General features: G+C 40.9%; 1 protein-coding gene across 8 annotated transcripts in view; it reads left to right on the plus strand.

The window, feature by feature from the left end:
* NCKAP5 (NCK associated protein 5) overlaps window positions 1-14,330 on the plus strand; it is a 970,240-nt gene that overhangs the window by 214,798 nt on the left and 741,112 nt on the right. The window contains exon 1 of one of the 8 annotated variants that reach the window (XM_032354092.1): window positions 5,608-7,456. The exons of the other annotated variants lie outside the window; for them this stretch is intronic. Within the exon in view, the coding sequence (XP_032209983.1) occupies window positions 7,406-7,456 (51 nt within the window). The 5' untranslated portion in view covers window positions 5,608-7,405. Of the gene's footprint in view, window positions 1-5,607; window positions 7,457-14,330 lie in introns of those variants that run through there. 8 annotated transcript variants of the gene reach the window in all.

Here is a 14,330-nt window from a genome sequence, read left to right on the forward strand (position 1 = left end):
ATTTGCTACTGAGGTTTAGGTATGATTGCTAAAAAATAAAATAAAATAAAATCCTTCTCTCATAGATGCCCAGATTACGAACCTGCTGTTAAAAAGACCACTCACTAGCCGGGTCGCCATGTTTCTTGGTGCGTCTGTGTTTATGCAGACATCGTTAAGACCTCACGTTACTGCTTACACTGCAAAGATCTCAACTCATCTTTAACAGCTTCAGCATGTTGTCTCCAGGAATGAGTCAGTGGAATAAAAAGGCCACATCAAAGAGGCAGACATCAGGGCTTCAGAGCTGCGTACGTTGGACATGGATCTCTCCTCTTCTGCCTCTAAAAGGCCAGAGTGGGTGCCAGTGGTCATTCAAATATTGCATCCACACACAGTAATTAAGTCTATGCTGGAAGTAGAGGACACATTTGGAGACAACTTGAAATGCCCCCATTGAAACATAGGACACATGGAGAGAGGGACTGACCAACTTGACAGAAAAGCCAGGTTCTGTCGATGTTTGCCTTCTGGGGAATTATTCCTGCAAAGTCTGAGGCTTTCTCAAATGTAGTATAGTTTGTTTCAATCGTGTCTCATTGGCCCTTGGGCACCTTGGTGAAACAGATTCTCTCTCTCTTTCCCATTCAAAAAACAGTAAGACTTTTGAGATTTTTAGTTTACTTTTCTTTCCTGTTGATGTACAGTATAAATAAGCACTATTGTATTTTTTTTTTAAGATTTTATTTATTTATTTGACAGACAGAGATCACAAGTAGGCAGAGAGGCAGGCAGAGAGAGGGTGGGGGGAGCAGACTCCCTGCTGAGCAGAGACCCTGATCCACCAGTGGCTTGATCCCTTGATCCCAGGACTCTGAGATCATGACCTGAGCTGAAGGCAGAGGCTTAACCCAGTGAGCCACCCAGGTGCCCTGCACTATTGTATTTTTATGTTTATTTTATTTTCAGCTGCCTTAATATAGTCTGATTTTAGAAAGATTTTGTTATATTTCTTGGATGTTCTAGGTATGTATAATTCCATCTGTAGTCATTTTTATATACTATATTATTTCTAATATTTGTCTCATTTATTTCATTTTCACATCTTATTACATCTGCTAGTCATATTACAGCAGCTCTTACTACATCAAACAGTGTTGAAAAGTAAACAGTGGTAGAAGACATTCTTAACCTTATTTATGATTTTAAGTGTATTTTCTATTGGTTTCTGATAAATGCTTTCTCATGCATAGGAAGCATCCTCTGATGTTTATTTTACTTGAAGTCAAGAAGAGTTCTTACAAAATAGTAGTAAATGATTTTTAGCATCTAATGACATAATCACTTTTTCTTTTAATTTGTTAATTTAAACTTAATTGATAGATGTTTTAAATGTTGCTTCATCCTTATATAACCAAAACAAACTATACTCGGTCATCGTGTGCTTTACTACAAGGCTGAATATAATTTGCTAACATTTCATTTACAACAGTTAATTTTATAAAGGGAATTCGAGTTTCTTCTTTTATGCCATTTTTCATCAGACTTTCCTGTTCAGACATACTGACTTAGTGAACGTTATTTCTTACTCTTTGTTTTATGTCTTTTTATCTTCTCTTCTTGATCAGGATGCCAAACATTGCCTGTTTTGTCTTTTCAAATAATCAGCTTTCAGTTTAACTAATCCTTTATTTGCTTGCTTCCTTGATTTTTTGGTTTTGATGTTGTCTTTCTATCTGAAACAAGTTCCCTAAGATTTCCCTACCTCATTTTTAAAGTCTCAGCTCAGATGCCTCTGGCGAAACTTTGCTGAAGACATTTCATGGCCACGCTCCCACCCTAGGCCCTCCTATTGTGTTACCCTATGTTGTGTTCTGTATTTATAATTTGTAATCACTATCTGAAATTGTTCACTTATTTTTAGATTTTCCAGTAGATTTTATTTGTTACAACCATTTTCAATTCACAGAAAAAATGAGAAGAGAGTCCAAGATTACCATGTATTTCACACCTAGTTTCCTCTGTGATTACATCTTACATCCATATGATACCTCGGTCACAATTAATAATACGGTGTTATTAATTAAGATTCTACTTTATTCAGATTTCCTTACTTTTACCTAATATTCCTTTCCTATTCCTTTTCTATTCCTCTATTCTATTCCTTTGAGTTGTCATGTCTCCTTGGGCTCTTCTGGACTACCACAGTTTCTTAGTCTTCCCTTGTTTTTGAGGATTTTGACAGTTTTTAGGAATATTGGTCAGGTAATTTGTAGGAAGCCTCTTGATTGAAAATTGTCTGGTTTTGTTTTTGTTTGTTTGTTTTCATGATTATAGGGAGAGGCTATGGGCTTGGGGAGGAAGACCACAGAGGTCAGGAGCCCTTTCGATCACTTTCTATCAAGGGTTCATACTATTAACAGAATCTATCACAGATGATGTTGACTTGGATCCCCTGGCTGAGGTGGTGTTCGTCAGGTTTCTCGGATGATATAATTATTCTTTTTCACCCTGCCCATATTGTGTTAAAAGTGTAGGGAGAGGTGCTGTGTGGCTCAGTTGGTTAAATGGCCAACTCTTGATTTCTGCTGAGGTCATGATCTCAGGGTCGTGGCATCAAGCCCCACGTGGGGTTCTGTGCTCAGCTTAGAGTCTGCTTGAGGATTCTCTCTCTTTCCCTCTGCCCCTACCCCTGTTCCTGCTCTCTGTCTCTTTCTCTCAAAAATAAATAAATCATTTTGTTTTAAAGTATAGGGAGTTATGTTTCTTTCCACCAAGTGTGAAATATCTACATAAATTATTTAACCATTAATTTTTGTTCATCTATTAATTATCAGCAATCATTTTGCTGCCATGTCCCTGAATCTAGACAAGTGCAAAACACAACAAAAAAACAACTCTGAGTCACTGTTCAATGAATGTTTGTGAAATTAATGTATAAATTAATTACTAGTCAATTTATTTTAGTTTTTTTTTTTCAGTGCTCTTCTGTTCAAGTTTATTTTGTTTTCATGAGGTTAACTCCCTAAGTTGAAAGTTTAATTCATTTATTTCCATCCTCTCTTTCTTAAAAACATTTTAAGTTATAGCTTTTCTTCTGAGTTTAGCTGCATCCCAGCTTTGATTGTTGTATTGTGCACATCATATAATTTGTAATTTGTACTTTTATTGCTTTTTATTCTTAGATTATTTAGAAGACTATTTTTTACTTGAAATGCACTTAGATATTTGTGTTTCTTGTGTGGTTCTTATTTTTTCCTCATTTTCTTCAAGGAATTTTAGAGTTTTCTTTGTGGACATATACGTAATCACTTTTTGTAAATTTTTATCCCATAGCCAAAAAAAAAAAAAAAAAAGAGTACATTTTCTGCTTTATTATACAAATTACACAAAACAAAAATTTTGTACTTGACCTTTGTCTGGCTTGCCATTTGAAATATTTAGAATTTGGGCTTCAGAATCTTACGTCCTGGCCGTTATAATATACATCTTCCTTTTCAAAACATAAAGCTTTTTACTGTTCCTATTATTGCAGTTCACTATGATTATTGTTATCTCTTTAGATTTCACTTTAACTGTTATTCTTTACATATCACTTTCATTTTGTTTTGCCCTCTTTTTCCCTCTAGCCACAGGGCACGAGTTTCTGCTGAAATGCCCTCTTCTGTAAAATCTCTTACCCCCTTATTATCTGATGCAGTCCCTCTGCTGACAGCCCCCCACAGCATTTTACAAAGATGGGTCATATACTTACAGTTTTGTAACTTGCTTTGCCCTAGACTAGTATGTCCAAATACCAACCTCGTCCCTACCCAGGTGATCTAAGACCCCTCAGACCTTCTGTTCCAAAATAGACTTCTCAATCTGTATGTATGTCAGAAACTTGCTCTTTATGCATTCTTCTGCCAACGGATGTTTCAGTTGTAAACCTACGACCGAGGAGTCGTCTCGGTTGGATGTTCTACTCAAGGGAGATCCTAGGGATAGAGGGTGGTGAGGACAGACCTGTGCACACAGGGGGGCCCCATACGCCCTAGCTTTACCCTTTGAATTGGATCCTGGCATCCTAAAGGCTTCCTTGTGGGAAAACCATTGAGCCATTGGCTTCATTTAGAGTTTAGCGATATTTTATGGCCTCTTGGACTATGAAGTTAAAATTCACAAGACCCAGAAAGCATAAATTACAATAACGCCTTTATTTTCCTGGCCAAAATGGTTTGAGTTGCAGGAATGTTTTCATTTTTATAACTCTACCGAATGTTTGTATGGAGGTTTGCTTCTTTTTACCCCAGGCTTCAACACATTCTAAAAGAGGGCTTCACAAACTATCTTGTGCCTCAGAGCCACCCAGGGATTTTATAGAAATGCAGATTCTGACTCAGGAGGTCTAGGAGGGGGGGAAGGTTTGTACATTTCTAACAGGTTTTAGTACTGCCAATATAGCTAATCCTACAGACCACAATTTGTTGAGCAAGGGTATGAAGTCTTCTGGATGTTTTTTTGAGTTCGTTTTTGGATTTAGTTCCTGAGCCCCTCAAAAAACAAAAACAAAAACAAACAACAAAAAACTCTGTGATAGACACATTTCATTTTTTACCTAAAAAATTTCAAGCAACTTGAAAATCCATGTAACTTACTGGGCCAGTCTATAAATATTTATTTCAAATGTCAATCCTAAAGAATCAGAATCTGTTGGTTCAAACAAGATGCAAAACAATACATCATATAACATGAAGTTAGCTCCCCAGACGAAATTCTAACATGATCTGAATACTAGCAAGTTGGGTGGCCAATTTATAGCCTGCCTAAGACTTTCATGGTTTTAGCACTCCAAGTGATGCTTCTTGGGAAATGCCCCAGTCTTGGGCAAACTGTGACAGTTACAGCAGCATGGGGACGACTCTTTTGTAATCTAGACGCTTCTGTAGTCTACGCTCCCAAAGTAACTGTTTAAAAGACACAATACTTCCTGACACGCAGGACTGTCAATGTTTGCCTTAAACAACAAGTCACTTGTCCTTAATTATTCCTCCTAAGAGGTAATCAGGCTTAGAGCCTTATCATGGGGTTGGAGTGCCTTGCCTGGGGTCCCACACGTGACTGAGCTTTCAGGTCCTTTATCTATGCTCATGGTGAACACACATGTGAGCCGCTCACTCTCTTAACCAGATGAATATTTATTAAATTGGTTTTGGGGGCAATTAGTTTTAGTTTTGAACTTCTCATTAAGATGACTTATTAAAAGCCATCAAACATCTAAAACCCTTTCTTCTATTTTGTGAAGCTGAATACACAGGTGATAAACAGGATATATTTTAAATATTCTGTCTTTGGAAAACTGAATTTCACCATGGTTTACATCTGGAAATGTTCTTCACATTTGTTTGTTTGTTTGTTTGCGGTTTTTGGTGGAATATTAGTTATCTTACCAGCCATGATATTATCAATATTGTTTGGAAAATTTACCTCACATTTGTTAAAATTTACTAAAATTGCCTGTAAAAGCAAACAAAGGTCATACAGTAGCTTGTCTTTCTAGTGGGATCGTGAGATAAATGACAGAAATCCATTCTAATTGGATCCAGAAATCCCTGGGCATTTGGCAATTAGTAGTAACAATTGTTCCATTAATAATGTATAATATTCCTAATGCCAAGTGTGTTATGTGTCATTAAGCAAAAAAAGCTCTGAAAAAGTCTTGGTTTAAAAAAGAGCAAGCTTGAGTGTGGTCAAACTTCAGTTTTGTGATGATTCAACATGCGAAGTGGATTTATTAAAGCCTGAAATCAAACTGTGCTTCCAGAATGTGAAAGAGGGGTCTGGCGCAGTGTTCTGCTTAAAATCACTAACTGACTAAAAAATGTCTTCGGCCGCAACCAAGTAGTAGGCATTAGATTCGGGTCATCAGTTTTCATTGGAATGGTGGCGATGTCAGTTAGTATTTGTCAAAACCCTAAATATCTTGTAGTAAAGTATTGCAACAGACTGTAAATGTTCTCCTTAGACTCTCTTGGAGAAGTGGACACGGGGAACTGGATAATTGCCTGAGAAGATACCTGATGGAACTGCTTCCATGCAGAGATGCTCTTGAGCTTGGAACTTATCCCAAATTAGATGTATTGAGATCGCTGAGCTGTATTTTGCAATTCGAATATTCTAGCACTTTCCACAGCAACCTCCTAGGCTCCCCTGTAGTGGGGTCCTTTGAATGTTCACACATATGTGGGGGGTTTTGTTCTCTGGGGTATGAAGCCATAGTAAAATTAGGTAGAAAAGAGACCACATGGGGCATATTTGAGAGCTGTGCTTTGATGGTAAATTCACACTTTGAAAAAATCCCAAAGTGAGTAACTTTTGAGGCTTCTGATCCCAGATGGTGCTAAAGACCGCAGCTTAGTGTTACTCAGTGGCTTTCCAAGTCTGTCTGTATTATGTAAAAGACATTAACCATTCATTAAATGTCAGGAAATTTGGTGTTGGAAAAAGTCATGGAGACATTAGAAGGTATGTACTTCACCTATGGCTAAAACATTTTGTCCCAGTTGAATTCCTTTGCCCAGGGAAGAATATTACTCTTCTGTTATCTGAATTCTTTTTTTCCTTGGTCTTAAAAATAGGCCCCAGGCAATGTCCTTTATTCCCTAGGCTTATCTGTTATTCCAGAAACCTGAGGAAATCATCCCTGTTTGTAACACTAAGGGATCTGCAGGCTGTAGTTCACACTTCCTGTTAAGACATTGTTGTTCAAGTGCTTAAGCTTAGAAATGGCTGATGATAAGACTCAACAAAACAATATGGCAAATGGCTATCCCATTTTGGTTTGATATTCTGCCCCTCTTTGCCAGGCTGTAAGATGACAGATCTCCTTGTGTTGAGTTTAGGCTCCTTGAGGACCGAGGCCAGATATCCATCATCCTTGTGTCTTCCCAGATCTAGCCTGACCCATCTGAGATGGCACCCTAAGTGCGGCCATGTCTAGGAACTCTCTGGTCCCAGTCACTGTGTCTCTCAGCAGCCAGCCTGTAACGGGAAACTCTCCTGCTCCCTGACCTTTGGCATCATATCACATACCACACTGTCTTGTCTGTCCCTCCAACTAGACTCTGGGGATCAGATCTTTCATTTTTGCATCTCCAGTGCCAAACGCAGTAGGTACTCTATATGTGTTGAGACAAATGAGTGAATGGAAGGCTCGTGGTAAAGAATCGCTGAGTTGAATTGAATAGAGCGGGCACACCCTCTAGCTATCGCTGGGGTAGGATTTAGTGCAGGTGATGTAATGTAACTTGACAAGGTAGTTAAATATTGACAGGCAGGAGGAAGCATACTGGGAATGTTCAGAAAGAGGAAAGGAAGGTTTGACTGGGGCTGTCAGATCAGAGAGCAAAGGCGGTGAGGAGCCAAAGCAACCGGCTGCTGTATCCTGATGACCCAGGAAGGTCGCTTGCTGGTGCACTTGGCTTCTGCTTCAGCAGAGGTAAGGTTTGGAGCCTGGCTAGGAAGATAATGGGTTGTGATGTGAGTAAATGCAGACTCTGTGCCTGTGGCTTGGAGATGGCTGGCATCCCAGACGCTCTCTGCTGGCTTCCCCTTCTTGTACAGCTCAGGCTGATCCTCATTTAAGGCAAAGAACATGAGTTCCACTTGAGTCTGTCTCCTCTCACCCCACCTGACCACACTCCCATATGATTTGTGCTTTAATATAACCTCTTAAGGTGACTGGGGTAGGATGCTGGTGCATGCGTTTGGAATGCTTAGTTGAGGACTTTGTCCATATGAATTCATTTGTAAGTGCTCTTTGATGCTAATGATTAGAGACATGCATAGCAATAGGATTAGGAGGTCATGAACATGTTCAGTGCTACCTGGGTGCCACTTTTTATATGCAGGGGTGAGGCGGGGAGAGAGACTGACCCCAGGCAACGTTTTTAGCTCTCCTATCAACTGAAGGAGCAAGCAGAGGTGAGGTCAAGGAGAATATCAGCTAAGTGGGAATATGCCAACAGACAGCAGGCAGAGCAATGGTTTAAGCAGGTCTAGCACTGCATTTAGAAAGGGAGAGAGGTCACCTTGAAGGAAAAACAAACAAACACCCCATCTAATTTGCGAAAGACTGTTTAATCAATTGGCATGTTTCAGGTTAGTTTTTAAGGAGAGAGAAGCATGTGTCATTCTTATAATTAAATAGTCACATGCACCAATAAGAAACAGCCAAGGCAAGTAGTCTCTGTTCAGTTCCTTCTTTTAGAGAAAGAGAATATGCTGTGTGTCCAACAGAGGTTCAAACTCATCTTCACAGATTAGGGCAGCTTAATGTCCATGAGTCTCTGTTTCTTCACCTGTGAAACTGGCAAAACGAAGCCTCTTGGCAGGTTATTGTGAGGCTTGAATAAAATAAGACATATAAAACCACACTGGAGTCAGCCTGGTCTGGCGCTGTTCCCTCCAAAATATTTGCTCCCCTCTCTCAAGTTCCAAGACTTATTTTCTTGGATCTCTTCTTAAAAATAGCTTTACTGAGATATAATTCACATACCATAATACCCACTCATTAAAAGTGGACTATTCGGTAGTTTCTAGGGTATTTTCAGAGTTTGGCAACCATCACCATTACCGGTTTTAGAATATTCTCTCAGCACAGAAAAAAACCTCATACCCATCGGTGGTCACTTACAATTTCCTCCCAGTATCCCCAGTCAGAGGCAACAGCAATCTTCTTTCTGAATCTGTAGATTTTGCCTGTGCTGGACATTTCATATAAGTGGGATATATATAATATGTTATCTTTTGAGACTGCCTTCTTTGACTCCCCATAATATTTTCAGGGTTCATCCGTGGAGTGACATGTGTTAGTACTTCATTTCTTTTTTATTGCCAAGTAATATTCCATTGTGTGGATCTGTAACATTTTCTTTCTCCATTTCTCACTCGATGCAAATTTAGACTGTTTCTATTTGGGGGCAATTATGAATAGTGCCACTGTGAAACTACATAGAAGATTTTGTGTGGACGAACGTGTCCACTTTTTTTTTTTTTTTTAAGATTTTATCTATTTATTTTAGAGAGAGACAGCATGCACGCAAGCACAGAGGGTAAGGTGAGGACCAGAGAAGGAAGGGAGAGAGAATCCCAAGCAGACTCTGCGCTGAGCGCGGACCCTGGTGCGGGGCTCGATCCCACAATCTTGAGGTCATGACCTGGGCTGAAAACAAGAGTTGGGGTGCTGAACCAGCTGAGCTACCTAGGTGCCCCCAAATGTGTCTGTCTTTTTAGTTTAGTTGTAAACTAGGCTCTTCCACCCCATCTTCCTCAGAAATTGTGAGAAAATTAGAAAATCCTGGGATAGGGGGCTCAGTCAGTTAGCATCCAACTCTTGATTTTCGTTCAGGTCATGATCTCAGGGTTGTGAATCAAGCCTCATATCAGCCTCTGTGCTGGGCATTCTCTCTCTCCCTCTCCCTCTGCCCCTCCTCGCCCTCCCTCCCTCACCCTCTCTTAAAAAGAAAAAAATACTTTCTCCATGTAGAAGTTGAGGAAAATGGCAAAATGCTCATCTCTCCTTCACAATATTGTGTCATGATAGTGGGTATTTGGCACTGTTTAAAGTCTTAACGTGAAAGTGGATCATATAAACCAGCTTCCCCTACTAGCTTATGTGACCTTATATTGCCTTGAGTTTTTTATACATAAACACTATAGGATCAAGTGTGTGCCATGCATGCACGTAAACGTGTTTTTTGTTTGTTTGTAGAAAGAAATCATGGTTTTGCTGCTTAGGACAACAGAAGCATCTTAGGGAAGGGAAGAAGTTGCAAAATCAGATTTTCCAACAGCCTAGAGAAATGAGATAAATAAATGAAATTCATGGCTGAGATAAGCAACTATGGGACATGATGACTCATTCTTTTTTGGTTTTTTTTTAAAGATTTTATTTATTTATTTGACAGACGGAGATCACAAGTAGGCAGAGAAGCAGGCAGAGAAAGGAGGAAGCAGGCTCCCCGCTGAGCAGAGAGCCTGATGCGGGGCTCTATCCCAGGACCCTGGGATCATGACCCGAGCCAAAGACAGAGGCTTTAACCCACTGAGCCACCCAGGTGCCCCTGATGATTCATTCTAAATCACACATGGCCTCTTAAGGAGTGGGGGTGATTATGGCAAACCAGAGAGCATGTGTCCTCTCTAGAATGGGCAGAAACCATTGGAACTCCAGCTGTTTGTGCTCATGTAGGTACCTGAGCTTATTTGATAAGGTCTAATTTTTTCAAAGCAATTAATTTTGATTTTTTAAAAATTCACTTTGTGATCCAGATGAAACATGCCTATGGATCACATTTACCCCACTGGGGATCCGTTGGTGAGCTTTTGAGTGTTGTAAGTCATATTACTTAGTGACCATAATATTTGAGGGTTAATTCCAGTATTGTCCCCCCACTAACTGCATTATTTTTGGTTTATCCCCATTTCTCTGACCCTCTGTTACCTATTTGGAAGGAAAGGGCATTTGATGAAATGTGCTCATTTGGTCTTTTTACCGTCCTCGGCTGGCATAAGGGCAGCCCCAGTTCAGGGTTCTGTCTCTGACAGATTATGCGCAACACATTATGGACAGAAACATGGCTTTCCAACTGATGACAGCCTGAAAAGGCAAGGGTTGCTCTAAACCAGCCTCCTTTACCCCTCCTATAGTGTGGGTCTACTTGTGGCAACACCTCCCAACTTTTGGCTGAAAAGGTCCTTTATTTTGCCTTCATTTTGGAAGGATATTTCTTCAGCAAATAGAATTCTAGGTGGACAAATTATTTCTTTCATTGTGACCAAGCCTGTCCTCAGCCCGAACTCACAAGGATTAAAAAAAAAAAAAATTCCATCACCTTATTACTGTGTCAAACACTCCATTTATTTTTTATTTATAAAAACCTACCTATTACCAGTACCAAGGGCCATGGAGTTCTCTTGTTTTGATATTTGTGGGTTTCATGGTGAAATACTTCCAGTCACAACGTCCAAATGTAGCCAGCCCACAGCCCCAGGAAAGAAAGCCCCGTGTGTTTGCCTTGCCCTGGCGCACACCACCCGGTTGTGCCTTGATGTTGGGCCGCAGACCAGGGAAAGCAGGAATGAAATCACAGCCTGGGCACCAGCGTGAGTGGCGCTCCTCAGTTCTCTGTTTGCCCGCAGGATTCTTCATTTTTCTCATACAGACGCTGGTGCAGGAGGAACTTAAAAGAATACCAGGAGAACCACCCTTTTTTCTCTTTGGGAGTAGCCCTGAGGTCTGAACAGTCTAATGACCACATACTTCTGTTCAGTAGACTTCATTCCTTGCATAATTCGTTCCTCCAAGCAATCCTGTGAGGTAGGATGGAGCTGTTGTCCCCACTTGACCGTTTAGAAAACTGAGGTGGGGTGCTTGTCCGAAGTCAGAGTTGAGTAGCTGCAGGGCTGAAATCAGGTTGCCCATCACCAGACATACTCATTAGGCACTTGGCCTCACAGATAATTCCTGCCTCTGCTAGAGATGCCATTACAGCAAGGGCTAAGAAGTCCCATGTAGTAGCTTCTAACACTGTCCTCTGAGAAAACATCCATTGTAACGAGTGGTTTGTGAAGGCGCAAATCATGTGTTGCCTATATGTAAGGAAAGTGGGCCTCAAAATTTCTTCCTGTCTGCTCCTTGCATGGAGGCAAGTTTGCGTTTGAAATCCTTGATGGAAAAGTCTTAGTTTTAAAGTAAAAGAATATATTTCCCGTCACCAAGTTTAGCGTTTATAACAACAGCCCTCTCAGTTAAATTTTTTTTTTTAACGAATTTCAAACAAATTTCTCACGTGGCAGTTTACATTTATTTTCTCCTATGCCTTTTCTTCTCACTGAAAATGCCGAGCAGCTGGCCACACTGACGACATAATAGCCCTCCGCCATGCTGGTCTATTTGACCCGTTCCTTCTCCAGCCTTCCCTTCTCCAGGCCAAATAATACCGAGGCTACTTAGCCTTTGCTCCCAGGTCCTATTCTGCTGTTCTTTGATCTGCATTGTGGTCTTCTGAGTCCTCCCATTGAAGGCGGGGAGGACAATAGCTCCATCTTGTAAAAAGTGCACTGAGGCCTCTCAAATGAGAGGTCACACAGCCTGGGGCTCCCGTCACAACCCCTCGGATTAGCATGTTTCCCACATCGTGCGTGGCGGCGGAGTTAGCTCTCTCCTTCTGGAAGGACACCTGCCACTGGTCAGGCACTTTGCCGGCTGGTTGGCAGGCTGACCTCCTGAGCTCACAAAATCCACCTGAGAAAGTGAATCAGAGGCTGATTCCATGCCGTGACATCTTTAGGAGTGCCTGAGGCTCGCCTCCTGGGAGAGAATAGTCTGCGCCTTTGGGAGGAGGTGGGGAGTGGAAGGCAACCCGGGGTTAATGGGAAATCGCCATTTGGGGTTGTCACAAATCATGAGATGCTGGGCGAGCTGACCCTTCTGGCTCCTCTGGGGCCAATGTAAGCAAAGTGCCAACCGTCAGGGGCCAATAATAGGAAAAACCAGATGAGTCAAATCGAAGAGGAAGTGGTCCTTACAAGAAACAAAGCAAACAAAAGAATAGTTGTTTTTTTGTTTTTGTTTTTGTTTTTTTTTTTAATTTTAAAATATACTCTCTGGGGCAAAAAGAAAGATATTTTCATTATTCACATTACAGTGTAAGAAGAAAAGTGTTTTTCATTTTAAGCAACATTTTAAAAGCAGAGTATCTGGCAACCTTTTCATTGAAACTTGTTTCTTACTGCAATTCTAAGCATTGCCCCACCCTTAGATACAGGCAAACCCAAATATTTGGCAGGGAAAGGGGTTTTGTAAATTAAAAAGATACTGCACTTGGAGGCCTGTTTTCTTAAACTTGAGAAGTTGCATGTTGCTTTGGAAATAGAGTTTTCTTCTTCTGGATAAACCCCTTTGATCTCGGGATTCAGGATGTTTCTCACACAAAGCATAGAATGGCTAGTCTAGACTGAGCCGAAATCTTATTGAGTGATAAAAACAGAAAAACAAAACAAAACAAAAACACCCTCCCTATAAATGCCCTGCAGAGAGTGGCTGTTTCAGTGCGATACCAAACTGACTTGTTTGGATAATGCCAAAACCGATTCTTTTCAATGCCAAGTTGCGCACTAGACCTTTCCTCTGCAAATCCAATTTAACAGTAGAGGGGAAGCTCACATCTTTCAGAGTCAAGGCACTCTCAAGAGGCCCGCGGTGACCATTTGCTATGTCCTCTTAAAGACAGCACAGAGGACAGCTTCTCTTCCCTTCTAAAAGTGCCACGCTCTCAGAAGTCCTGAGACGTTCTCAAATGTTGAAATGTTGAAAAATCGTTCCAGAGTGCATATTTTTTTGCTCTATAGTCTCATAGATGATTTCTGATCAATAAATCCGAAAGGTGTCTCTACTGAGCCTGTTTGGAATTTAGAAAAGAGAATACATGTGTTTTTTAGGAGAGGATGACCAGAATGAAATGTTCACTGGTTTCATTCTATGAAACAAGGGACCTCATCTGTCGCATTCCCCACTGGACCTAGAGTCCCATATGGCCCCTGGCACAGAGAATGGTAGCCCCTGGTTATTTGTTTAATACGTAATAACCTGTCACGTCATGAAGAGGTAGGGGGAGCCTGAGGCTTATCCCAGCCACACAGAAACCTGAGATCACTTAGTAGCAGAGAGGAGAAGCACAAAATGAAAAACAGAAATATTGTATTCACTGTGACAATTGGTATAACTCACTTATTCTCAAAATCGAATCACACTGCTTACCATGTACCATTCCTGCTCCCAATGATGTCTTACTTTTGCTTAGCTAACCTCATCTCTGGCAATCAAAACCACATTTGCTTGCTGTCTATACCTCTATCTATCCCTATATATCCATTCAGAGTAAATGCATAACTTGAAAAATAGAAAAAAGAAAAATAGGGTTGCTTTATTTTTTCCTCAAAAGCTTCAAGAAGAGATTGTCTGTGTATACAGAGGATTTGTGGCCCGTGACAAAATATTCAAATACGAAATAAAAATACCATTTTGAGGTAGAGCTCTATTTGGGGAATTAGAGTTTCCCTTAATTAACGAAGCTGCAAACTATTTGCATGTTCTGCTGCCCTGTGGTCAGTGGAACCCCTGGTGACCAAACACGCTATTCAAAGTGAGAGCCAAAGCCCCTTTGACCTTTCCATGTATTGTCTGAGGGAGCGATGGTCAGCTGTCTCCAAAGTAAGCTGGGCCCGCAGCTGCTCTGCCAGCTGGCGGTCACGCGCACGCAGCAGAACTTGGAGAGGACCCATGGCCTCACCAGATGCCTTATGGAGGG

This window comes from Mustela erminea, chromosome 8 (assembly GCF_009829155.1).
Source record: "Mustela erminea isolate mMusErm1 chromosome 8, mMusErm1.Pri, whole genome shotgun sequence".
NCBI classification, from domain to species: Eukaryota; Metazoa; Chordata; class Mammalia; order Carnivora; family Mustelidae; genus Mustela; species Mustela erminea.